The sequence below is a fragment of the Mustela erminea genome, chromosome 10 (assembly GCF_009829155.1).
Source record: "Mustela erminea isolate mMusErm1 chromosome 10, mMusErm1.Pri, whole genome shotgun sequence".
NCBI classification, from domain to species: domain Eukaryota; kingdom Metazoa; phylum Chordata; class Mammalia; order Carnivora; family Mustelidae; genus Mustela; species Mustela erminea.
This window is the reverse complement of record NC_045623.1, coordinates 84,586,805-84,614,691: the sequence shown is the minus strand read 5'-3', so window position 1 is coordinate 84,614,691 and position 27,887 is coordinate 84,586,805. Positions and strand designations below refer to the sequence as shown.

The window sequence follows — 27,887 nt, the reverse complement described above, 5'->3', positions numbered from 1 at the left end:
ACACATTTCTGGCCACAGAGCAGGCAACCACACCCTGCCCAGTGGTGAGATCCCAGCAGGGAAATGCCATTATGACTAAGGGATGCTCCCTCCCCGCTCATTTTGCTTCTTATCCCAAGGTCAGCCTTGATTTGTACTTCACAGTTGGCGGGGCATCAGAGAAAAGTATGGTTCCATCCCTGATGGTGCCAATCACTTTTTAATCCTTAAAAGCCTTAGTTTTCCCATTTGCAAAAATGAGGGCAACGATACCTCCCCTGAAGAGCTGCTGTGAAGAAACAGGTAGGCCATGACTTGCATACAGTAGACACTCAATAAGTGTTATGTCCTCCCTCCCCAACCCAACAAGCTAGTCCCTTGTTTCACCAGTAACCCGCCCCCTGCCTTTTCTCTAGTGGCAGATTTTATCCACCTGTCCCATGAAAAGTCACAGGGGAAGGCTTCAATTGCCCAGAGTTTCCATCGGGGCTTTGGTCAATTATCTGGAATCAGGATGGTTATCGTAATGTTTTCAAACAGGTAAGCCTCTTGTGATACCTCATTCGATGGGCGAAGGTCTGCAGAAGTCACGACCAGCTTGTGTGACAGCCACAAGGCAGCCTACAACGACTCCCTTTCCAAGAGATCTGGGACACCAAACTGTCCTTTGATCTGAGCTTGATCTCCATGAGATGTCACTGAACCCAGATCTCTGGCAGGAACGGGTATTATGAATGGACTGAGAAGGTTGGGGCTCTCTTACCAATACAGAGCGGCGGAGGGTAGTTCCAGCGGCGCACAGTTCCGGGCATGCAGGAGATGTGGGCGTGGCCCTGGAGGGATCAGGAACAGGGGTGGGCTCATTGCCCCCACGGGCACAATTGCATGTACAACCCAGAACAGGGGGTTTGTTCAGGGGCCTTGTGTTGAGCAACAAGATACACAAAGATCCACGAACCCTCTGTGGGGTGGGATGAGGGAGAGGGAGAGAGACTTTGGGGAAGGATGCTTATTAACAGCCATTACTAAGGAATTCTCATTACTAAAGTTTCCTTGTGAGACTTCTTTAATTACTAGATTCCCTCCTGGCCTTCAAAGAAAGATTTAATTTTCCTGGAGTCTAATCAAACTGAAACTTTGCAGGAGCCCATTCTGAAGCTGGCTGATGCAAACGTGCCCAAGTCAGCAAAGCTTGTCTTTTGCATGAACAGCTCCGGGAAAGGACAGTGGTCCCTGGGGAACCCGAGGGACTGCTCCCTGTTCTTCCGTGACTGCAGCTCAACTGGCGAGAGGCTGGTCAAGCACATCTCAGGGGCCTCCTGCTTCCTGCCCGCGGTGTCGAGGGGAGGTACCTGGAGGGCATATCCTGGCTCGCACTGGAAAGAGACCACATCGTTCACCAGGTAGCGCTCGCCAGTCTTCACCCCGTTACTGGGCACAGCTGGTTCTGGACAGCTGCTCAGGCCCACCGCTAGATGAGACAGAGACAAAGAGAAAGGAGGAGGGACAAGCCCAGCAGGTCAGTGCACCAGTAGGCAGAGGATAATGCTGGCAGCGGGGAGGAGATGGGGCTCCAATCTGTACTTTCTTTGCCCTCTGCCTAGAGACCGGTGCTTCCTAATCCTCTTGCCCTCCGAGCACACAGAAAGTCAGAATATTTGTCCAGCACAAGGATCAATAGACCAATGCTCCCTGGGGTGGGTGGCCATCAGGCAGGTCATGTACCTGCCCCCTGAGGTCAGCAGAAGGACTCTGGAGCTAGGGGGATGCCCAGCTCCAAACACCCAGACCTCTCTACTCAGCTTCTCCTGCACCATTCCCAGACCCTCAACTTCCCTTCATTTTCCTTGTCTTAAGAGGACAATTCTTGGGGGCAAAGAAGCTGGGAGAGGGGAAGGAAAGGCAAGGAGGAAGGAGAGCAGTTATCAGAGAGAGAGGTCTCTCAGTGTCACTCAGAAGGCTCTGAGAGGCCCACTCTCGGGGACAGGCTGTCCAGAAAAAAATTTGCCAGTGGGTGAGACTCTCTGCTGCCTTATTTCTCCAGTTCTGTTTTTAAGGTGAGGCCAGTTCCTTTCTGGGAGTACTACTGGGGGTTCCCCATGCCTAGCCCCCCATGGTCAACTCTGGTCCTTGCTCACTGCCGGACCCCTTACCACCTCCCTCTCTTTCCCTGCCCCCAGGCCATCCTGTGCTCAGAGGCAACTGACATTTCTGAATCTCTCTCCTTGAATCATGGACAGCCTTCCTCAGCAGTCCGAAGTGGGTCCCCATCAAGTGTTATTCAGAATCTCATCCTCTCACTGGATATTCTAGGACTGTCATGATCTTGGCCCAATCACTTTCCAAGATCACCTCTAAGGGCTCTCAAACACTCCTTCATGATCCTTTCTTGAGTTTCAAAGTTAATCTGTACTTATTCACTCCTTATTCTATAACCAGCATTGTACACCGTCTACGCTAGGACATCCATCCTAATCTTCCTCATCGGAGTCTTCCTGCTCTCTGCCCACCCACCATCATCACTGCAGGAGCACTTACTGAGACTTCCCACCAGCAAGGCTGGGGCAAAAGGGGCCCATGCATCATCTTCTGCTCTTCCCACCTCCCTTCCTGAAATCATCCTCATCCAGCTTTGAATTCCCTGTTGGTGGAAACTCACAGCAAGTGGGAGTGGAGCATCTCCTGACTGTGGGATGTGCCCCACAGCGGTCCCTCTGCAGCTGTGGGCACTTAAGGTGCACCAACTAAGATGAGACAAGGTGCACTAAAGAGATCTCTGTGTACTGAGGCATGAGACTGGCGGTGCCGTTTTCCAGGAACAAGGGTGGACAGACTTTATGGTTTGGTCTGATCCTAGGCACCTGCACAGCTCAGAGAGTTTGGGAGCGGGCATCCTCAGCCCTCCCGGTTGATTCCTGGTGGATACCTTCTGATAGCCCTCCTAGTAGATCCCAGATCCCTCGGGAGATACAGGCTCCCCGGGGAAGCCACATGTTATGTAGCAGAAAAGGGATGGGAAGGGCTGGCCAGCTTAGGACACCACCAGCCCCATCTCCTTGTGGAACGGGTGATATGTCCTTGTTCCACATTCAGAGCTGACAGTCGACATGCACATCAGATAACTACATGTGCTTTTTTCCTTCAAAGGAAAATTCACATATAACAAAATCGTAACAAAATACAAACATCTTATGTGTACATTTACTGAGTTTTGACAAATGCCTGCATCTGTATAACTCCAACCCCTATCAAAACTACAGAAAATTGCTAACTCCAGAAAGTTCCTTTGTGCCCTTCCCAGGCAATTCCTGTCCTACATGTGCCTTTGTGTGTGTGTGTGTGTGTGTGTGTGTGTGTGTGTGTGTGTGTGTTTTAAAGAGAGAGAGAGAGAGAGAGAGAGAGAGAGAATATGCATGTGCAAGTGGGGGCAGGGAGGGGTAGAGGGAGAGAGAGAATCTGAAGCAGGCTCCATACTCAGCATGGAGCCAGAGGCAGGGCTCAATCTCAAGATGCTGAGATTATGACCTGAGCCAAAATCAAGAGTCAGACGCTTAACCCCCTGCATGTGCTTTTAAGAAGTGAACATGATTCTTGCAAATGAAGGCTGTTTCGGCCTATGTCCAGCTGGGCAAAAGAACCCAAGGACAAGATTAAAATAATATCAAACTGAATTTGAAGTACTACACCTTGGCTGTCTTCTTGTCTCTTTCTCCCCACTCCTCCTGGCACTCTAAGTAAAATGTAACACAACTCAACTCGGTATTTAGTGGGGTGACCACAGCTTAGTGACTGAAACCTACTTAACCACTCGGCAGTGCTAGGATAAGGAGAAGCAAAGAGAAAGAAAGGGAAAGGCAAGAGCAGAAGACTGTGGTAAGAGGAAAAAAATGTGGAATGAGGAGAAAAGTGAAATCCAAGAGAGAAAGAAGGAGACAGAGAAAAGTCCATTCTAATTTCTCCTACAGTGCACAGCCCTGACTTTATTTAAGCCATGTATGCAACAATGGAGGAATTATTTTTTATCATATGCAATTTATCGCTTTCAAAAGCATATTGTTCCATTTCCATTTCAATTAAATCAACATTAAGTGAGTCATAGCAGCAGCTATGACTTTTCAGTACCCTTCAAAACCATTTGCCTCTACAGTTAATTCTTCCCCTCTGCACCCTCTTTGTAGACTGTCAAATATTAAGAGAACAGTAGCTTAACAAAACAAAAATGATTTTGGCTCCTACGAATTTCAGTCGCTTCTGTTTTCCCTCAGCCCTTTCTGCTGTAAGAGGACAGTGCTTGATAAACATCAGCTACAAAGAAAACTACCAGTTCCCTTGAACAACAACAACAACAAACTGAAGAGAGGTGAATTTTTTTCTGGGAATGAGACAGCAGAATGAAAAGATATTTATGAAGGAAGTGTATCTTTGGAAGAGGAAAGAAATGAAAATATTTAAGGGAACATTTAAGGACTCCTTAATGAAATGAAATGAAAATACTGGATAAGAAAACAAAATTGGCTAGAACAGAGCAATAGGGTAAAAGGAAAAATGTGAACTTTTCAAGAAACCTAGCATACTTCAGTTTACCAGGAGAGTGAAGACTTTGAGGTCTGCAGGGGGAAGGTGTTAGAGGTCCCTGTCCTATCCTCTGGCCCTCAGGGTCTTTGCTTCAAGATGTCTCAGGTCTTTCCTGCCAAGTGCACACTTCAGTTCTTTAAGGTTACAACCAACCCAGGATCCAACCAATCCTCTCCTAACCATCTGGATAAAGATCATGTGCTTGGAGACCAGTGGATCATCTGTAGAACATCCAATGCTGACCTTATCAGGCCTCTGGCACCAACTGGGGCTCTCATCTGGAAGGCCCACGCTGTCCAAGATGGTCAAGCCAACTCTGCCTTCCCGTATTCTCACTTCTCATTCCAGCTTAGCTCAGGCATCTGCTTCTGTAAGGTCTCACCTGGCCAGGTTTAGTTCCCCTCCTCTGTACTTCCTTAGCTGCTTCAGTTGCACTAAAATTATTGCTCTCTTGTCCCCCTATCTCCCTGGACTTCGTGTGTGTGAGGGCAGGAACCATATATTATTTATCTTTGTTCTGTGGGTATCTAGCACAGGCTTGCCACATTGTGGACAGTCAGTGTTTCTTCACGACATTGACCTCTCCATCTGTCCCAGGGAGAAGTGACCATGCTTTTCTTTGAATTACTGCTCTACCATCTGGGGACATCCATGAGAGCACCTGGAATCCTGTAATGTGCTTCTCGGTCCCAGTGTCTGCCTCTCTTTAATTGACTTGGAGGGGACTTAATCATCTCGATCTCACCCAGTCCTAGCAACCCCCAGCACAGCACCTGGCATATTATAAACACTCAATAACTATTTGTTGGAAATGAATAACAGATGCCTCTGCCTACCTATTCTTTTTTAAATTAATTTTTTAACTTTTTAAAAATAAACATACAATGTATTATTAGCCCCAGGGGTACAGGTCTATGAATTGCCAGGTTTACACACTTCACAGAACTTGCCATAGCACATACCCTCCCCAATGTCCATAGCCCCATCACCCTCTCCCAACCACCTCCCACTGGTCCCCTTCAGTTTGTTTTGTGACATTAAGAGTCTCTTATGGTTTGTCTCCCTCCTGATCCCATCTTGTTTCATTTATTCTTGTCCTACCCCCCAAACCCCCCACATTGCATCTCCATTTCCTCATATCAGGGAGATCATATGATAGTTGTCTTTCTCCGATTGACTTATTTCACTAAGTATAATACCTAATCACGAAGCATAATATTCTGCCTACCTATTCTTTCCTCTACCCAGAGGGGAAGGGAATGGCAGGATGTCCCTGGATGAAAACAGTCTCCCCAGTAACCTCTGTCTTTGTTGCCCCACCAGGCACATCCACAGCCTTATTTTTCTAAGAGTTTTTCACTGTGACTACTTCAAGATATTGGAAGCCAAGATGGAAGGTTCTGAGAATGGAGTGAGAAATCTGGTGCAAGAGTAGTGAAGTTTCTCATGAGGACAAGAACTTCAAAGACGGTTACATCATAGAAGCCAGGCTTGGAGAGGACAGGTTTCAGGAGCAGAGGAGAGCACCTGAATTTTCCCTACATCCCACATTCCATACAGGACCTAAGTCAATGATGGGGCTACCTTCCCATTCCTGGAGTGGACACTGGGGAAGTGCACAGGTGTCTGGGTAACAGATACTGGGGTGAAAGTCCTGGCTCCACTACTTACTGGCTGAGCAGTCTTAAGGAGTTACAGGCCTTCTCTAAGCTTTAGCATCTTCCTCTAGGTCTGTGGTAAGGTTTACATGGCATAGAGAATATACAGCCCCAGTGGGCCCCCTGCTCATTGTGTGGGTCCTTAATACCTGTCAGTTCCCACCCCGAGCCCCGTACACAGCTGAAACTTTGGATCCTCACTTTTGTACTCCAAGTGGAAGCCAGCTGCTGACACGCTGATATCTGAGTAGAAATGAAGGTAGAGCTGGTTGGAGGTGCTGTTCAGAAGGGCAGGCACGGTTGTTCCTATGGCAAGGAAACAGGGACCATTCATGCTTAACCATCTCCAGCCCCCGAGCTCCTTCCCATTTCTCTTGCGTTTGCTACCTGCTGACATTCTGCTCCCAAGATCCTCAAAGGTCACCAGTTATTATACTTGCTACATGACAAATTAGCACTTCCTGCCCGCACCCCCCACCCCAGCCAGGAGTGCTGGGTCTTCTTCAGTGGCCGAGGGAGACAAGACCTCAAACTCTGTGTAAAGTGAGCAGTGGTAGAACCATATGCCAGCAGGAGGGGATGTTCCAAAGGTAGTCGAAGAATTTGGTCTCTTTCCCAGCCATCTTCAAAAAATTCTAAAAGCTATACTACTCTGGATATTCCAGGCAGTGTAGACCATATATATGGTGCATACAACCCTTTTTTGTATCTTGGCAACATGGAATTCTGAAGTCTGAAGGACACGGATGATTGCCCGGGACATAGGACAAAAACACACACCACACTCAGTGAAGTCTGCCATTGGAATGGAAAACCGTGTAGCCATTTTGGAAAACAGTTTGTCAGTTCCTCAAAAAGTTTAAATATAGAGTTATCATATGACCTAGAAATTCCACTGTTAGGTATATACCCAGGAGAATTGAAATCATGTTCCACAGAAACTTCTCCATGAATGTTGATAGTAGCATTATTCATAACGAGCCAACAAGTGGAAACAACCAAATGTCCATCAGCTGATGGATGGGTAGGTGAAATCTGGTCTATCCACATGGCAGAATGTTGGTGCATGTTACAACATGGTGAGCCTTGAAAAAATGATGCTAAGTGAAAGAAGCCAGACCCAGAAGGCCACATATTGTAGGATTCCATTTATATGAAATTTCTAGAACAAGCAAATCTATAAAGATGGCAAGTAGGTTGCCAAGTTGTGGTTGCCAAGGGATGGGGGAGGGGGAACTATGGGGAGTGCATGCAAATGAGTTCCTCGTTTCTTTTTGGGGTAATGCAAATGTTCTGGGATTAGAGAGCAGTGATAGTTTTAGAATCTTGTGAATATACTAAAAACCTCTGAATTGTACACTCTCTTTTCATTGTAGCATTATTACTGTTGTTTTATTATTGAGCTACAATTGACATGTAACATTATATTAGTTTTGGGTGTGTGACATAGTGATTCAATATTTGTATATAGCATAACACGATCACCAAAATGAGTCTAGGTAACATCTGTGAACTGTACACTTTAAATTGGTGAATTTTATGGCATGTGAATTACATGTCAGTAATAATAATGATGGTGATGATGATGATGATGATGACGATGATGAAGTCCACCCCTGCCCTCTGAGCTGAGGCCCCTGGGAGGCCCACCTCACCTGAGAAACTCCCCAGCATGGTCACAGTGTTGTCTGCACCATCAAACACCTCCAGAGAGTCCCAGTTTTGTTCTGTGACAAAACTGATGACTTGAATCTGGGAAGGCAGAGGGATTGAACTGTTGGTTAGGCAGCCTGTGTCCATCTGTGTCCCTCCCTCCTCTCTTCTCCATTCATGTAGTTAATTTCAGTACTTAGCACCCACTCTGGGGCTGACATTGTGCTAGGTGCTTCCAATAAAAATGAGATACTGTCCCTATCCCCCCCACCAGGACCTCATATGCCCAGTGGGGAAGACAGTTGTAAAATGAAGGGTCATAAGACAGTGGGGGTACTTTGTTAGGCAGATAATGGGGAAAGGGAATTTCAGGAAGTGGGACTACTTCAGTCTGAATGGACCCCTCCCCATCTCTCACATGTTCCTTGGGTTCCCCACCTTCCTGCCTGGATGACATCAGACATCCTGCAGCGAGAGTCCAGGAACCCACTCCTGGCCCTGCTTGCTGCCTCTCTCGTGGCCTTGCTGCCATAACCAGTTCCAGGGCCTTCTCCACTTGACTCTTACCACTGGGGGAACAGTTTGGCCCCCGCTATTCTCCTGTAACTTGGGCTTCAGGTGTGACACTGAGGTGTGTGCCTGGGGCTTCTCCATGCCTCATCTGCTCGCTTTCCCTCTCCTGCAATGTCCCCTTTTCTATCCCCCATCATCTTGAGAAAAGAACCCTTTAAGCAATCAGAAAAATACCTTCTATGACTCTTCTTCAGTCTCTGTATTTCTTTCAGTCCAGGCCCATCTCCTCTTCTGGCTTTCCCCGATGACCTGAGCTGCTGCCACCCCTTCTCTTTCCTGAGGTACCTGGCTCTCTCTCTCCACACCCCCTAAAGCTTCTGGACCTCGAACTGCTGTGTTTCTCTGCTTGTGGACCTCACCTCCACATCTGGCCTGAGGGGCAGGGACAGTGCTGAAATGTTTCCTCCAGGCCACCTGCCACATTGAGGCCTCCTCTCACCCCTACCTGGATACCAGCACCTTCGGGGACCATGATCTTCCACACACAGTTGAGGCTGTTGAGGTAGGGCTCTGGGAAGCCAGGGGACAGGATGGTGCCCCTGCGCTCCGTGAGGTTGCCTCCACATGGCACTGGGAAGGAGGCAGTTCTGGTTAGAGGTTTCTCCAGCTTGTTTTTAGGTTTCCTAAGGGATCCTTCCCCAACACTCCTCCCAGGGCCCCCCAGCCTCTCTTGCTGACTGTTGGCTTCTCCCACAGGCCCCCATTCGTGCTCCTTCCATGGCTCCTGTCCCTACAATCCTCCTTCCCATGCATCCCGTTCCCAGCCACCCCAGCTCCACCCCCTTGCTGTCTTTACGCCCAATCCCCAGGACTAGCGATTTGGCCTGAATAGGACACTCTACTTAAGTTATGCTGGTGAGCTGGGGCTGCTGTTGGGTCTCCCTGGCCACCCGCTCCCCAGAGTCTCGGTTGTTCAGGTACTCACCCACACAGGTGGGCGCTGAGACATTCCACTGGGCCAAGGCCCCGGGAACAGGGAGGCACTCGATTTCTGGGGACCCCTGCAGGGCATAGCCGGAGTTGCAATCGAAGCGGACGATGGCCCCCACGGAGAAGTCACTGCCCAGCCTCTTGCCATAGCGGGGTTCCGGCACAGAGCTGCACTGTGTGGCACTGGTTCGGGGTACCGCTGCAGGGGACAAGGGCACTGAGGGGCAGGCCTCATCCCTCTGGAAACTGGCCCAGGGATGGACACACAATGGTACTAGAGCTGAGACCATCTGGATGAGACCCTAAGAGGCTCTGGGCACTTTCTCCCAGGACAGGGTAGGAGTTTTCCAGAACAAGGCCCATTTTACTGAAATATATTTGCAGCACAGTTTCTGGAAACCATAGGAGGCAGACTTTAGACCCAGCTGTGTTTGGTGGCTCCTCCATGATGCCCTTTGACTATCAGGGGCCCACGTCCCCTTACAGGGAGAATGGCCCTTCTTCTTCCCTTTGTCCTGCCTTTGGCCTCTTTCCCCAGGTGCCTTAAGACTCTGTCCAGGGCTCTACTCTCATGGCCTGAATCTGAACCTCCCCTCACCCTGCCCACATGGCACAGAGTATGCTTTAACCCAGGCCCCAGATATGGCATGCTCCTATGGCAGGGGAATGCAGCTTCTCCTGGGTAGTGGGATGAATGGGCCCTAAAGAAGCAGGCATGCTTCTGGACAAGCAGAGGTTGGGGTCTGCCAATGAAAGCCAGGGCACTTTAAGACTTTGCCTTTCAAGACCAGAGAGGAAGGGAACAGACATTGATCACCTGCTCAGTGCCAACTACTCGGAACTCTCTTAACTCATCAGTAAGGTAACATGCTTACCCTCATCTCATAGGTGAGCAAACTGGGGCTCTGAGGGGTGGAGAGGCTGGTGCCCAGTTAGAAAGTGGCAGAGCTGGGATTTAAAACCATGTCCACCTTGATTCCAAGTCTGTGTTTTCCCCACACTTTTACTGTGCTTTGCAGAGAAAACCAAACTCCCTGGGAGAAAGCCTAGATATAAGCCAACGTCCCAATGCCAACGGGACTGTGCCAGACAATGGGGAATGGAGAGGGCAGGAGTCAGCTTCCCATGTCTGATTTCTTCCTCATTTGACATGGAGTTTGGTCCAAAGTTTGTCTGCTGGACAAATGGGTACCTAAATTCAACTGAATTTCAAGGAACTGCCTTAAAAATCAATAGCTGCCCTTCAGCACCCTAAGACTAAGGCCCAGACTAAGGATCAAAGGTTCCCATTCCTTTGGTCAGGGAGTCACTAAACAACTGAGATTGCCTTCACACCTCTCACAGCTACTTCCTGCATACCTTGGTAGACAAAGTGGAAACCTCTGGCTGGTACTTGGCCTTTGGCACTGAACTTAATGAGAACTTGATTGGAGGTGGCCAGGGGCAGCGATTCTCCTGCCGAGATAAGGGGCGAGGAGGAGAGGAAGACGGTGAGTTCATTGGCCCAGTAGAGAAGATCCTGGCCAGGAAGGAGGGGCTGGCCATACTCCACACAGAATTTCTTTCCATATCCCAGGTTTTCCTGAAATATAACCTTCCATTTTTACTGTTCAAGATTTGCAGAAGGCTTTAGTATTCATGGTCTTACCTTGATCCATGTTCATTGCGAGGTTGGCATGACAAAATTTCAGTGACCCATTTAATAGGTCAAGAGAGAGGATCAGAAAGATTAAATGACCTTCCCAGAAAGGAGAAATCTTCTAGACATATGTTGACTTACAAGGATGGGAAGAATGGCCGTTACCAAACTGACTGGTGGTTTTACTTGGAAAATGGACATTAAAAAAAAAAATGACACCAGCTTCTGGGAAGGAGGGTGATGTGAATATGTGAGAGTAACTGACCTTTCCCAGATGCTGTAAAATGATAGATAACCACAGCAATTGTATAATTTAATGCTTATACTAGGACACTTGTGAGAGCCAATGGGTGTGTTATTAATTGGGACAACCAAGTGAAAACTGGGACTGTCACAAGCAAAGCAAGATGTATTGCCACCCAACTGAAAACACACAAATTGGGGAAAATCTGCATGGGTGTAGGATGCCTTTATATCAGAAGATAAAGTTTTAGCTTCTCTTGATGTGGTACAGATGGACAGAAGTAAAGATAATACCAACTGGACCGACAGCTGTGAAGTATTGTCCTGTTTAGTCACTCTCTTGAGATGGCTGCAGGACTATGGCTTGGCAGTGGAACAGCTGCTCTGTATGTGGCCCCTTACAGCCTTAGGAATACCTGAGATAGCTCCTGCCCACTCCCCCACTCCCACCATCAGAAGGGAAGCTGAGGTTGCAGACAGCCAGGCTAAGTCTCCACTGCCGTGAAGGTGGGAGCTGGGACCAGCCAAGAAGCAACTGGGAAACACATTTGGGGTCCAACCAGTGCTTCCAGAAAGCCCATGTGATGCTACCGGCCACAGAGAGCAGAGAATTTTATATAGCACACTATTTACATGTGACCCAGATGGCTGAGCCTGGCTAGGAGTCATTGCCCTAGATAATTTCTGGATGCCAAAGCAAAAAGAAAACTCATGAAGCAAAAGCCTCTCTTTATTATCACCACTGTCCCTGGCTCTTTAACAGATGTGAGTAGAACAAAACTCAAATCTTCCATCCTCCCATCCTCTGGCCTGATATGTGGATTAGGACTCCTTTGATCTCTCATGAACCCATTCAACTTCCAACCCTGGATGTACACAGACCTCCCTCTCCATGGATAAGCACATAGTAAAATCCCTGTACAAAACATAAGCTACCAAAGTGTGAAGACCACCTAGAAATCAATGCAAATATTTTTATGTGAACTACAAAAAAGAACAGGGAAAAAAATCTCAGAAGATTTTCAATTGTGATTGTCATGAGATTAGATCTCATACTGCATCTGTAAAGTCAGAGAGGACAGGTGTGCCAAAGAAAGTTCTGAGATCAATAAAGCCTTCAAAACTGAGAAGCACTAGTACATGGTGGCTGTATTCTGTAGAAATTGAACAAAGAAGTGGAGATTAAATTTGGGAAATTCTTCCAGAATGCACAGGAAAAGGATAAAGAAATGAAAATAATGATAGAAATCAAAAGTGACATGGAAGATATATCAAAGGAACTCCAATATGCATATATTAAGAATTCTAGAGAGAGAGAGAGAAGACAGGAGAAATGGAAGGAGAAGAAATGGTTTACATAAGAAGATAACTTTCCTAAGCTTAAAAAAGACTTGAGCCTCAGACTAAAATTGTTCTCAAAGTGCCAGATGTAATTAATGAAAAGAGATTTCCACTGCAACATATCCTAGTGGGCTTTTAAATTTTAAGTATAAAACACAAAAATATAAAAAGGCATCCAGAGAGAAAAGAATGGGTTACCTACAAGGATAAAGAATCAGATTGGAGTCCACTTTTGTGACATTAACTGTTGGAATGAAGTGGAACAGCAGCTGCGGTTTTGAAAGAAGCTTGTGACCCGTAATTTGGTTTACAATCAAGTTGTCATTTATATGATACATCAAAGGAAAGACATACTCATACATGCAAGGTGACAGAAAGAACTGCAGTGATGAGGCTGTTAAAAAATAAATGAATGGAAATAGGGAAATCAGAAACTTAAGGATAAAGCCAATGAAGAAAATAGAGTTAAATCAAAATAATTATTGTCAATGAGAAAGCAAAACTAAATGTAAATGTAAACACTTGTTCTTGGGGAAGAAGTCCATAATTTACAAATAATTACTAATAACATTAATATGGAAGTCTAAATATATATGAGAAAAACCTTGGAAGTTAGAGATGGGTTAGATATGAATGAAAAAGCAAGGAAGCAAAAGTAAAACAGAAGAAAAAAACCCCACAAAGAACAAAACCAGATGACAGGTATGAGACCAAATGTAAAATAAGTAAGTAAACATCCTCTTTAAAGAAAAGGACTCTCAGAGAAAATGAGGAAAGATCTATCAGGTGAGCACAGATACAAAAATGGTTGGAAACACAAGAAGACAACAAAATATCATAGTTGTAGTGGGATCTTTAAATGCACAGCATTCTCAATCACTGATATATCAAATAGAAAAACAAAATGAAAATTGTTGAGTGGTGGTTCTCAAACTTCCCTTCCCCCACTCAATACCCCTTAGGGACCGGGGCACACCACTCCCATCACCTCATCAGTGTTTCTTCGAACAAGGAATAACAGATGATTTGAGAATATTGATATTTATACCTATGGGTTCTCTCTACCTACCTATTCATCCATCCATCCATGATATCTATTTCTTTCTATCCATTGGTCTTTTACATCTGTATCTGTACCTGTATCTATACCCACATTTATGTATACAGGTCCTAAATGTACCTCTCTCTCTCTGCCTATATCTATATTTCTATAACTAAACTCATATCTCTATCTATCTTGAAAATCAAGAGATTTTGAAAAAGCATCCTACCCCAAGAGATCCTGACTTACATTCCTGGCTGGGTGTGCATATGTGGGGTGTTAATATAAAAAACTCATTTCATTGAGAACCACTGATAGAATGGAGTTGAATAATAAAATTGAGTAAGATTGGTCTAATGGCTATTACAAAGTTAATTTAATCCTAACAATAGCTCTAGGAGGCAGAGGTTTTCCTCTCAGCATTTTACACTGAGGGAACAGCAGCTAGAGTGGTCAAGCTCTGGCCCCTGCAGGCACCTAGCTGGCAGGGGGCAGGGCTGAGATTAGGGGCCAGGCAGTGAGTGCTGGGCCTGGGCTCCCAGTCTCTCTGTGGCTTCTCAGTCCTGCAGAGAACACAGTCTCTTCTGAGATACTTAAGGAATTTAAGAAAATGTCTTTGGCTACTGAGTGGACCTCATTTCATTCCCAGAGCAGAAATGGTTCAGGATATATTCTTTCACCATGTGGCAATAAAACAAGAAATTAACACAAATGTTTAAATGTAACAAGAACAAAACCCAAGTTCCTGGAGAAAAAGAAGAGGCAAGCTTGAATGACTTGGGCAAAAGGAGCAAAACAGGATGACAGATTATCTAGAAAGTACAGAGGAAGACAATAATACATGTCAATACTCATAGCATGAAGCCCGAACTATGCTTAAAAGGGAGTGTACTGCTATCCATGTGCTCTTCGTTACACAGGGAAAGTAACAAACAAAGCTCTTAGTTCAAGGAGTTAGCACAAGAAGAATAGCATAAACTGAAGAAAACAGGAGGAGAGACATTATGAAATAAACCCAGAAGTTAATTAATTAAAAAATAACAAAGTCCACAGAAGAACTGAAAAGTAGAAGCAATAAAAAACACAATGATGGGCAAAGAGGGGCACTAAGAATATAGCCCTTGGTGCATAAAGGCAGGGGTTTATAACTGCGAACACGAAGGAGATCCAACAGCATTGGAGTCTATGATATAACCTATGCTGCTGAATTTAAAATAATTATAAAATGAGCTTTTTTACTAAAATATAGAATATCCACATTGATATTGAGGTAATATACTTGAACAGTGCAATAACCATGGAAGAAAATAAAAAAGAAAAAACACTGAAAAGGAAGAGATAAAATAATGAGACAAATTTATTTGCACAAGATATTGCTTCTTGCCTTAAGGGCCCGGGAGAAATCAGTTGGCAGTGTTAGCATTATTACAGAGGGCTCATTGACTTTACAAAATGACTATACCAAAAATACCAGTCTTTTAATATAGTAGCAGAGCCCAGCTAGAAAATATAGCAGAAGGAAGAGAAGACCCATTCACAGCAGCAACAAAAAGAAAAACAAAGCTGCCTTGAAATATTTAGGAGTGAAGATAACAGAAAAGAAATATGGCTGAAGTGAAAATTAGAGCCCCTTCCCCAAGGTTATGAAAGATACATCAATGGAGAGACATGTCATGTTCTTGGAAGGGAAGAGGGGTAGCTGTCATAAAGATGTGAGTTCTACCTCAATGAATCAGTAGGTTTAATGGAAGTTCAATGGGAATTCTGATGTCAATTTTTTCAACTTGACAAGATATTTTTAGGAGTTATTTGGAGGCAAAAAGGAACAAGAACAGTCAATAAAAAATTCAAAAGTGAGTTTGGGGACTTATAGTATCCTATGTTTAAAGTGATCATAATATTAAACGTTTTCATAATCTTACATTAAACTTTTGGGCACTGACACATAAATAAACAGACACTTAAAGACATGGATAAAAACTCTAGAAACATATCCTTAACTTCATAAAAATTTAATAGATGTAAATCTGGCATTTTGAAAGTTTTGTTAGGACAACTGATCAACTAAATTTGAAAGAATATGGTTAGATTCTTCATTACAAATAACAAATCAAAATAAATTCCAAAGGTATTAAAGCAAAACAAACTGTAAAGAAGCAAAAGAAAACACAGAATATTTACTTAATCAGCATAAAAGTAAAGGAGAAAACTGTAAAAGAGAATATTGATAGATCTGATATCATGGGAAATTTAAATGGTCTGACATTAAAACACACCCTGAAGAAAATTAAATAGCAAATGACAAACTGTAAGGGAAGGCTTTTTATAGCATATAATGCAGACATGAAGTTTTTATGGTATGTGATATGTATAGCTTGTAATAATATGGAGCTCTCCTAAGTCAATAAGAAGATAAATGCTAATAGAAAAACCAACAGCAATTTACAATTAAATTCACAGATAAAAAAATGCATGGGCCAATAATTACACTATAAAAAGGATAACCCAACTAGTAATAAAAAAAGGCAAATTAAGAAACAAGATGCCATTTTCACTTTTCAAACTGATGATGTTTTATTTCCTCAATTAGCTAGTTTTTGTGAGAATAAAACATGCCCTCTAATTCATTAGTGGTGAACAAAGTGGCAAGAACATTCTAGAGGGATGTCTGACATTTTGGTATATCTCAAAATCTGGGATTTTTGAGAATTCCGTTGAAACAACTGATTGGCTAAATTTGAAAGAATATAGTTAGGGTCCCATAAAAAGCCTTAAAAATCACACATGCCCTTTAACTTGACAATTCTACTTGTAGATAATCTAAGGTAATTGTCAGAAATGTATTTAAAGACATATGCATAATACAGAGTTACTACTATTCAAGAGAGTGAAAAATTAGAAACAATCTCAATGTTCAATAACAGGGAATTCATTACATAAATTTTTTTACATAAATTTTAAGTAACTATATGATAGACTATTTTGCATAATTTAAAAATCCTGTTATAGAAGAAAATAATGACAAATGCTCACAATGAACATTTCAATAAAAATATGTATATTGTTTTATTCAATAAAATATGCAAAAGATTAAATCTCAGTAGATATAAAGGCTGGGGGGAAATACACTCCATCTTTCAGTGGTTCTTTGTGGGTGGTTTGTATTTTAATTCCCCATACAATAATTTTGTCTTGCCTCGAAGTTTTCTACATTGAAAATGCAGTATGTTTATGATTAGAGAAACATGATGGGTCAAGAATAAATCAACAGGGGAATACTAACCACTTGGGGGCAGTGGTGTAAACACAGCTCTGGGTGAGGGTAGCTTCTGAAGCTCCCTTCCATGTTTGGGCTCCTAGCAGCTGACTGTCGCGTTGAAGAGATAGCACCAGTGCACAATAGAAACAAAGTTGTGTGGTTCCACCTGTGGCCAGCCTTATAGGGCCTGTTTCCCTTCAGTTGGCCCATGATGCCCTCAGCCCACCACCATCCCCAACGCCGGCTTAGCCCTGGGTACCTGTGTGGGAGCCCGAGAGGGAGCTGAGGAGCCGGGAGTGCTGGCTGTGGCCATCATGCACCTCCACCACGTCGTTGAGGGCTGTGTGGAAGAAGGCGAACTGTCCAAACACCACTGTGGAGGAGACATGGTGTGGAGACCTCAGCATGGAATACTGGCCGCCATGTTGGGGGCAAGGAACTGGAGGTGTGGGGGCTGCAGGCCAGGAGCAGGGAAGCCTTGGAGGAAGTTGTTGGCTCCTGGGGCTAACTGCTTGCTGAGGCTTTCTACTGGCTGATCAGCACACTGGCCAGATGCCAGCCACAGGGTTGTTTGGAAGTGGAGAGGGCCACCTGGCATTCTCCCTCATGGGTCAAGGTAACAGTGAAGACTGAACTCAATGGTCAGGGGTGGTGGAAATGGTGCTGAGCTAACCCTATTCCTTTCTCAGATGGCAGTGGGCAGCTACTCATGGACATGGAAGGGCTTTTGGCAATGCCCCCTTCCATTTTTCATATGATCTCAGGAACCCTGTATTTTCCTTTATTTTTTCTTCAGAAATCCAGCTGACCAGGGCAGCCCTCAATGCAAGATCCCCCCCAGTTAAGAGGAATAAGGGTGGTGACTAAGCAACTGCTCCTGGGGAAGGAGCAACTGTCTGAAGAATGGGCAAACATCTTTAGCTCATTTCCCTCTGGCCAAGCCAAGGGAAGAGGCAAAATGGCATTTATTAAGCACCTACTGTGTGCCAGGTACTCACTAGAATGCACACTCTGTGAAAGCAGGAATATTTCTTATCCTGTTCACCTAACTCAGTACCCATTTTCAGGGCTCCAAAATGTGCTCTCCCTCTTGCTCCTCCCTCCAACCCCTATGACTCCTGCTCCTTTCTCTCCTCCCCTGGTTCTTGCCCTCAGATGCACCTGATGAACTGGGAGGCCAGTGCAGGTCTTACAGAGAGCTGAATTGGAGCTGTGCCTGCTATGGAGCCACTGACACAGCCCTTCTGGCAGTGACTGGAAGAAAGGAGGTAGCTGAGGAAAGCCCCTGTGATCACTGCCCTTCCTCCAACCAACTCTCTGCATGGAGGTTTCAGCCCAGTGAAACTAACCTGCCTTGAGGTTGGTTCTTTTAAAGGCCTCAGCTCTTTATCATGGGAGGAATCCAAGTACAAACACACCACTTATCGAGGATTTTCCTCTGTGTGATTGGACAACTTTTAGGACTTTACTAATGGTGAGCCTGCAGGTGAAAAGCTCCTACCACTTAAGTATATTGGGGAGCATGTACCCATGCACCTAACTGTACAGGTGCTGGGGTGGGAGTGGTCCATGATGGCTGGAGCTGTAGGTCAAGACGAGAGTGGGAGTTTATAGAGGGCAGGGAACATGTCTCGCTCATGTCTGTAGCAGAGTGCATGGACACTGAGAGATGCTTCACAAATGTTTGGTTACATCAGGACTTGCCCTACACCCACGCCAGGCTATCTCAGGAATCAGTGCCAGCTCTCTGCAGGTTGCCCCATCCGTCCCTCTCCTAGATGGTCAGGATGGATCAATGTCCTTTATCCCACCCAACACCAGTCCTGCTTAGAAATAGTTGTTACTCTTCCTATGAAGAGGTGATCCAGGGAGAAAGCATCAAGGTGGGTCACCTGATTGATCGCCCAGGTACAACCAGGCTGGTTGTCCCTTAGAATTTCCTGAATCCTCCAGGGATAGCAGGACTCTTTGATGTCCCCACTGCCAGGTGGCAAGTCTGGCTTCTTTTTGCCTGTGTCTCTTGGAATCTCGAGGTTTTTCTGCTGTCTCAGGACACTGACCTGCTCCTCACTTTTCTTCTTGGCCCTACCCATAGTTGCTGGACCAGGTTCCCAGTCTCAGATGAAACACTGAAGCATGGTGGTTCCCAGCTCTGTCCCACTCCTTCCTTCTTCCTGCCCTTTGGCCACCATCGCCTGGCTTCCCAATCAGCCTGGAACTGCAATCCGTCTATTGAGTCTTAGGCTGTGTTAGCCTCTGGTGTCCCTGCCTTCCCTCTGTCCTGGCCAGTTCCTCCCTAGCCATATCCCCTGGTTCTGCTGGCCTCCCCAGGGCCCCTCCTCCCACGTGTGTCAGGAGTGTGCCTACAGTGTATCCTACTTCCACTTCATGGCATCTGCACCCACGTGACCTGCATAAGAGACTATTCTTTCCATTCCCATAATGGGAGTACAATTGAGAGTGGGATTGGGATACAACTGAGAAGGGCCAGAGACCTTGGAAGAGGTCCAAAAACATACAAACAGACATGCAACACCTCCATACCATAGTCCTTGGGCACGGTGACAAAATAGAGGCAGATCTGTCCACTGGTGTAGTTCTGGGGGTAGTTGGGAGACAAGACTACTCCATCTGAACCCACATACTGTCCCCCACAGGGGGCTGAAAGAGAAACAAGAGAGGGTCAGGTGACCTTGCAGACCTCTCATCAACAGTTGTCTTCTGTTCTGCCCACCCCTAGCCTGAGCCACTGGTCCTGGTGGGGCTGCCTGAGGGTTGCAGCCACTAGGGTGGAGGAAGGGAGTTCTGAAGACATCCCTGGCTGGCATATGGCCCAAAACCCACCCTGATGCCATCCAAGGCCCTCCAGGCCACAAGTTAGATCTTGCCCCTCTAACTAGTAATACTCTTTATCAATCCCTAGAGGCACAGGGGCCTGGGATTGATCTTCTGCCCCTGGATGAGGCTTCCCCCAGGCAGTCAGTGTCTCATGAGTAGACAGCTGAAGATCCCAGAGTAGCCCCACTGGGAGCAACATGCAACCCAGCCACCTTCTGTTCCCTTTCATGGTGCCCAGTTCCACAAGGGGTGGCCCTGAGTGTCAGCTCCTCTCCCCTGGGTAAAGGGGCCTCCTTGCTTTCCAACTTGGATGGCCACCAAGCTCCTGAAGTTCTGAGACTCTATCCCATGCCTCTTGCATGGGCCCTGTGGCTGAGCCAGACCCCACTGGCCTTAGTTTTACACATCCAACCTCTCAGTGACTCTTCCTAGGCTCAGAAACATGTCCAGGTCACCTTTAAACTCCCATCTCCCTTATACGAGCTGGTGGCACATCTGGGGGCCCCTGTGAGTGGGTGTGGGAACACTGTGATCTGAGAGTGAGGGCATGTTGATAGGGACTGTACAGCTGGTAAAATTACCAGCCTCTCTCATTCACAGTGAACACAAGGGGCCCACTCTGAGGGCCATTTCTCACCTCTCCCTTCCCCCAGCCAATAGCCCCTTCTGCCGCTGGCATGCTCTCACTCCCTTCAACCCCTTCCCGTCCCCGCTACGCCACCTGTGCACACTGGTCGGGGATTGTTCCATGCGGGCTTCCCATCAGGTCCCAGGACACAGCTGAGGGTAGAGGCACCCTCAACCTCATAACCCCCGTGGCAGTAGTACGTGATGGAGGAACCCAGCTTCAGGTCGGACCCCACTCGTGTGCCATTCTTGATGGAACCAGGATCAAAACATGACTCCCGTGGGTTTTCTAGAAAGAAGAAACACACACACACACACACACACACACACACACACACACACACACAGGACTCATTAGCGACCTAAGTCCATGGTGCACCCAAGAAAAGACTCTGACTCGAATTAGCCACAGAGCATATGGAGATTTGGGATTGGTGGTCCTTCCTTTAGGTGAAGAATTAAATTTTCCTTTTTCTCCCACATTCTTGCCCTGACCCACAAAGGAGCAAGTCACAGCCAAACACTGGGGGCCTTTTGTCATTCCTTGACTCACTCCTCTCCAAGAGAGGCTGCCTGCTCTCATACCCATACCTGGGAGGGATTTCTGAGAGCATGGGTACCAATACATAGATTTAGGAAGGAAGTAGGAAACCCCACTTCAAGCCCTCGGCTTTCTAGGGTTAAATAGTTTTCCAGGATTATGCACTGGGGTATTGGGTGCTTGCTACTTTATTAAAACAGTAGTGTTTTTCCACTTGATTTTCATTGTATATATGTCTTCCCAATTAGGCATTCCATGAGGTGCCTAACATACCCCTTCTCTGCCCCTCTATGTTGGATGAGACTGAACTTGGTGCTGCCTGAGCAGTTGAGTGCACTAGTTGGGACCCCACATCTCTGGAGAAGGGTACTCTGCAGCCTCCCTCACCATTAGCTGGAAATCCTGAGCAGATCCTGGGAGCCAGTGTTCACATGCACCCATTGCTCCTTTTCCTCATCCAAAAGACCGCTCATCCAAATACCATTGGTGGTGTCATGGCTGGGCAACGTCAGGACACAGCTGAGGCTGGGCAGGGTGAGGGACATGCCCCTGGGTGTCAGGGCTCCATTTGGCTGCTGGAGGCTACCCTACAGGGAGGTCTAGAGATTGGGGCTCACAAAAAAGTGCCAGCAGCCCTTTCAGGAGGACTCAGAAGTTCAAATAGCAGATTTAAGAAGAAAGAGACAGAATAGAAGGGATCAGAGTTCAGAGATGAATAGCTGAGGAATTTTGCTGAGGCTGTCGTTGTCACTTGGACATATTTTAGGCCACTTTTCTGAGGCAGCCACTGCTTGGGGGTGCTACTCAGCTGCTAGTCAGCTCACTGACTGATGGGATGGGGCTCTGAGAGTCCAGGGTCCTGCCAAGTCCGGCTGCTCTTGCACTGGAGCCCTTATGATGGTCCTGCTCTTTGTCTTTGATGATAGCTAAGGGTGCAGTGGTCCCAGATATACTATTGCATTTAAATTCAGCTGGGACCCAGAAAATGGTCCCTTGTCTAGCAGACGTCCCCTCAGTGGCTTCCTTATGCACCCTGTGCTGTGTCACCTTTAACCCCTCATCAAATCTGTCTTCTCTTGAAGCCTACTGGCTCTGGCCAGAATACAACTGGTCCATTGGGTGACCCATCTGAGAATCACAGAGACACAAGGAACTGTCACCATCTTCTATTTCATCTCTCCTTTTAACAAGTGACAGCAGGTCAAACCTAATTTGAAGTTCCAAGAAATTAGGTAACTTAGGACTAGGTTGACACAGCTTATAAGGGGATGATGACTAGCTGTGGCACCCAATATCCATTTCCCCTCTTTGTCCTTAAATAATAGAAACCAGATTTTGTCAGAGTATCAAGATACCAGCTAAAATCCATACATTCTGACCTCCAAGCAGCTACATCTGGCCAAAGAGACACAAACACAGTTAAGTCAGAGAGTTTCCTGTCCTACTCAGAGTATAATCCCAAATCCTTACAGGCCTACAAGCCCTGCAACTTCTACTCCTAACCCTTACCCCTCTATGATCTTGATCTCAATTCCTATCATCCCTTTGATAACTTTGCTCCAACCACATTGGCCTCTGTGCATGGAATATTCCTCCATCCACATGCTCTCACTCTCTCTCATCTCTTTCAGGATTTAATACAGTGTCTTCTTCTCAGAGACACTTCCTTGACCAGCTACTTAAATATTTGATATTCCTCTCCCCACCACTCTCGGTCACCTTTCTCTGTACTAGCATTAGTACTATCTCATGTACTATATATTTACCCAGTTTTTTTCTATCTCCCTACAAGAGAATGTAGGTTCCATGAAGCAGTTATCCAGTTTTATCTACTGTTCTAGTCCAGTGCCTGGTACATGGTAGGCACTCAATAAATATTTCTTAAATGGATAAATTTGGGACATCAAGAAAGACTGCTTAAGAGAAAGTGACTCAGCTGAGAGAATGCTCATTGGCCCTTTATTCCTTCTTTCCTCCTTCCCCCAGTCTGAACTCAGACATGATGGCTGAAACTCCAGTCACCATCTTAGATCCTGAGATAGCCATGAAAATGGGAGCCATGTCTCAGCATGGTAGGACAGAAAGACAAGAGCATTGGGGGTGGGGGTCACCTCATCATCCCAGGATGACAATCTCTATATTTTTTTTATGGGAAGGAGAACAAACTTCTACCTCATAGAAGAAGCTGTGATTTTGGGTAACAGCTGGGCATGTCTGTCCCAGAACTTCACACCATCAGAAAGTCCTTTCTTCCCTTCTCTGTATGGCAAAAACTCCTATAATTTTTAATGCCACTGTCTTTTGAACAAGTTTCCTGAACTTTGCCTTCTGTCTGGCAAAATTCTGTTTTTATTTCCTGAATTATAGCATGTGTGACATTATTTTGGTAGGTTGGTTAAGTGTATTTCTTTCCAGTGGATTCTGGACTCCTAAAGGACGGGACCATCACCTATTCTCTTCATAACCCTGGCAATTATCACAGTGCTTGGTATTAGAGCCTGCTCTGTTTGGCACATAATGGATGCTTAACAAATGAATGCTGAATTGATTGGCTGAACACCTCAGGACTTGGCAAATCCACAATCACATCAACAATTCCAAATACAGACTGTATTTTATAGTTTCTCACATGTCAGAGCAAGAAGAGCTCATCATTCCAAACATTATCCCATTAATGAAAATGACAAGGGTAATGATAATTATGATAGCCCCTTACAGAGGGATATCACGTTATAATTTTCAAAGTACCTTCCAATCTGTTATCTCATTTGTGCCTCACAAAGGCCTCTGAAGCAGACAGGGCCAGGTGTGTTCCTATTCAGGTTACAGATGAGAAATGTGGTGATCAGAGAGGCTAAATGAGTTTCCTAGGCCATTCAGCTGGGAAGAATAGAATTAAGACAAAAATCAGGTCTTTAGTCAGCCAGACCAGAGCTCAGATGTGAATGATAAAACTATAATGACTGAAACGTCATTGGGATAATAATAAATAAAAACCATGCCCTCTAAAACAAGAATAATAAAAGAACCAGCTTCTTTTTGTCCTAATGGATAAGGAATATTTCTAAACACTGTAATAGCAAGACATTGAAAATAGCAATCCACACACCCAAGCAGTAAGGAACTGGTTAACAAGGCTGGATTACAGCCATCCATTGAAATACAAGCAGGCTTTAAAAAGAATTGCAAAAGTCTTTGAATACAAATATGGAAAGACGACCAAGATCGATCATTGGACAAAAACCAAAACAAAGTAAAAACAAACCCATGTGACATATTAGTACAGATGGTATGATCTCTATTCACATGGAACGGAGATCAGCAAACTACAGCCCACAGTCTCACTGACTGTTTTTTTTACAAAGTTTTAATAAAGTTTTATTGAAACACAGCCATACCTATCTGTTTAAATACTGCCTATGGCTGTTTTAGCATCACAAGAGCAGAGTTGAGCAGATGTAACAGAGAGCTCTGGCCTGCCCAGCTTAACTATTGTCTGGTCCCTTACAGAAAAAGTTTGCTAACCCTTGTTCTAGAATTCATGCTACCTTTTATTCACATAAAATATCTGGAATGAGATAAAAAATCATTAATAATGATACTTCAGGGAATGGTAGTAGTGGGAGGTGTTACATTTTTAGAGTACATCTTATGTGCTTCTATATTGCTTGAATTTTTCCAACAAACACATGCTACTTTTAAAATAGACAACCATGAATGTATTTCTAATTTCAATTTAAGGAAGAAAGACCCATGGAAGTGGTGGGTGGTGGTAGTGTGGTAGGGAAAGCAGGTGTGGAAATCTGGTTGTAACTCCTTGGCCCATAATGTTACATCCAAGGGTTTGAAAGAGAAAATAGGTACTGTTTAGTACCTTCTGGTAGAAGCTGACCTGGGCCTTTCCTGAGTTATTTCAGATATTCTACCGCAGGTTTCAAACTCTTCTTCTGAACTTCTTCAAACTCCCTCTGTCTGCAACACTCCCCAGGCTTGTTCTCACACAGTGGGGTTCTTCTCAACCTTGAGGTCTCTGTTTAAATATCACCCACTGGGTGAGGTCCTCACCTTCACCAACTGCCATTCTATGGTTGACTTCCCATTTCTCTTCCTCATAGCAGCTTTCTCTTTCCTAATATCTTCTTCTAACTCCTTGTTGGTCTACTTATGTACTGTCTATTTCCATCACTCACCTTGAAGGTACCTTAGGGTGAGGGCCATGACCATTGTGCTCACCACTGCAGCCTCCATATTCAGGATAGGGCATGGCAGGAAGTGGGAGCTCAATAGCATTTGTTGAATGGATGAATGGTCTCTACACTCATGCATGGGTGTCCTAGCCTGTCTCAGGAGGAGGAGGCCACCACACCTGATGGAAGATGACAAGAAAGTCTCCCCCCACCCACACACCCATTCTTCTGATGTTTTTGGCTTGGAGAAAGACACTAAGTCTCTCTGGGTCTCATTTTTAGTAATTATATAAAAAACCAGGATCCTCCTTATTTCCTATTTTTCCTTCCAGTAAAGGGTAAAGCTAACCAGGTAGCTGAATTCAGATGAGAATGCCTCAGAGTATGGTCCTATAGAAGTCCACAAATGACACGATTGCATTCAGAATCATCTAGAAGACCTATCTAGAATGACTTAGACAACACAACCTCCTTCCAGGTGCAACTGGACAGAGACACCTACAACCTTGCCCATCACTGTCTTCTAAGTAGGTGAATCTCCAAGACTTATAGGTAACAGAAATGTCTATCCATCTGATTGTCCTGAGGATGTGAAGTCCATGGAGGCAGGAACTTTGTTTTTTTCCCCGCTTTGTTCTCAGCCCCTATAACAGTGTCTGGCATACAGAAGGTGCTAAGTAAATATTTATTGAGTGAACAAAAGAGTAAAACTGCATGACTTGCCCTTGGCCCTAATGAAAAAGCTTAATTCCATGGCACTGTTCAGTGGATGCTTGCCTGAATCCTGGTCAGTCTTAAGGTCCTTTGGGATTTGGAATTGCGACCTAGACTAGGAAGTGATTCAGGGTCAAAAGTGAGGCCACCATACTTGTCCTAGCAAAAGCAATGAACATGCATCTATAGAGAGAAGAGAATGTAGCAGATGCTCAGGAAAAAGCAGGGAGGAGACCAAGTGGTCCTGGAGATAGGAGGTAATCTCAACCTTCGACTCTTCCTTCCTGATTCCAGTCCCTTGGATGTTTATGCTTCCTGCCCTTGAGCTCTTATCTTTTAAAAAGATGTTCCCTTTTTGTGTTAAGAGAAAGGGAGTTTTTGTTATGTGTACTGTTAAGATATAGAACCTCTCTTATCTTAAATTATTTTGGCCATTAATTTTCTTATAAGACACTTTTGTCTCAAGTTTGTTTGAACATGGTTTTTTGGTTTTTTTTTTTGCATTTTTATAATAAATTATGAGTGGATCTCTTGATTTGAAACTAAATGACCCCTGAGTCAGCTGCGACCACACTGTTTCTGCTTCCCACTTGGGAATTCAGCAGGATGTGGGGAAAGGCCCTAGTCTAGAAGTCTCCAGTCAGAGGAGGGGTTGACCTCAGACCGTGGTCTTCACTAGACTAAGCCCAGCAGAATCTGGCAACATCTCTCTACATCACTCCCCTCATCTCCCAAACCAGGACACTTGAAGCCACAGCTCCTGGGAGACCCAGATACTCAACATTCGAGGAGATTCAGGGCTCCTGGACAAAAGTCTAGACAGCATTCTGCCTCTGAACACAGGATGGCATCTACATGGATGAGGCCAATGCTTCTCTTCCTGAGGATCCAGACCTCCCTCAGTGTGCTGGTCCTGATGGGCTGCATCTCAGTGTATGGTGCTCTGTGGACTTGTGCAGCATATTTGCCAGGGGTTGGAGACATATATAGGACACACACACACACATGCCATACATATTCATGCTATAAACATTTCACACTCAGGTGTGTGCAAAACATCATCTCACACTTTGTATCTTCAGTAAACAGAAAATGTACTGCATTTGACGGGGCTAGCCCCATGAGGAGGGTTCCAAACTCTTCTCTGTTCCAAACGAGAGCAGAACATAAGAAATATCCATTTCTCAGGAAAGAAGGCAACAGATGGAGAATGTGGATCAACGTGTGTGCCAAGTAGCTCCTGGTGTTGGGCCCTGTGCTGGGGGTTGTGTCTGTTTCCTATCCCACACCAGCTCTTTCACCCAGTGCTCTGTCCTTCTTTGATGGGTGAGGCAGGGATGCTCAGAGAATATAAAGGGCTTGCTTAACACAGTTCATAAGCGATGAAGGCCACCCCATAAAGATATTGAGTATGGTGGGGATATCACTGAGGCCATGGGATCCGGTAGCAGAGTGGGCCCATTCCAGGAATCCAGGGATCCTGAGATGGGGAGAAGAAGACCATGGGGGCAAGGCAGAGGGTCCCTGGGTCCCATAAAATGGGCTGCCTGACCAAAGGCTAGGGCCATAGCAGTGAGATGGCTGATATTAGGGAGTATGCTATCTGAGAAGGAAGGAAGGAAGGCTGCCTTAGGCCTCACCAGGCACCTCCCACCCCAGACAGGCACATTTGTCTTGGTGCTTGAAAAACAGATGCCAACAAGGTGGCCGAGGGTGCACTGGCTGGCATCCCCTTTCCTCTTCCTTTGTAACTGGTCTCCTTCAGCCTCTTGGCTGGCTCAGATGGCTGCCTGGAAGGTCTTACTGAGGCTGTGTTTTAGAGCTGGGGACCCCTCCAGGTGCAGTCTTGGGCCAACAGCTGGAAGTGGGAAGGGCTTTGGGAAAGGGGGCCCGGAAGTGTGGCTCTAGCCTGTGTTTTCAGTGAAGGGGACTGGGGAAGAGGTGGCTGCAGCCAGGATGCCGTGAACCCATGAACTTATTGCATCCAAGGACAATGAGCTGAAGTCCTTTTGTGAAGAAGCTGGAAGGGGTGACTTCTGGGGTGACATTTTGGAATCTCCACCCGGGAGAAGTCCCCAGCTGGGACAT

General features: G+C 45.6%; 1 protein-coding gene across 6 annotated transcripts in view; it reads right to left on the bottom strand.

Annotated features, from left to right (window-relative positions):
- Window positions 1–27,887, bottom strand: part of CSMD2 (CUB and Sushi multiple domains 2) — a 601,873-nt gene that overhangs the window by 107,380 nt on the left and 466,606 nt on the right. For 5 of the 6 annotated variants that reach the window (XM_032302441.1, XM_032302440.1, XM_032302436.1 and 2 more), the window contains exons 30-39: window positions 20,452–20,646; window positions 19,437–19,553; window positions 17,152–17,265; window positions 10,728–10,823; window positions 9,364–9,567; window positions 8,884–9,008; window positions 7,868–7,964; window positions 6,414–6,518; window positions 1,332–1,450; window positions 743–812 (exon numbers count right to left, since the gene is read on the bottom strand). In XM_032302441.1, the coding sequence (XP_032158332.1) occupies window positions 743–812; window positions 1,332–1,450; window positions 6,414–6,518; window positions 7,868–7,964; window positions 8,884–9,008; window positions 9,364–9,567; window positions 10,728–10,823; window positions 17,152–17,265; window positions 19,437–19,553; window positions 20,452–20,646 (1,242 nt within the window). The remainder of the gene's footprint in view (window positions 1–742; window positions 813–1,331; window positions 1,451–6,413; window positions 6,519–7,867; window positions 7,965–8,883; window positions 9,009–9,363; window positions 9,568–10,727; window positions 10,824–17,151; window positions 17,266–19,436; window positions 19,554–20,451; window positions 20,647–27,887) is intronic. The other variant, XM_032302438.1, reaches the window with a different exon arrangement.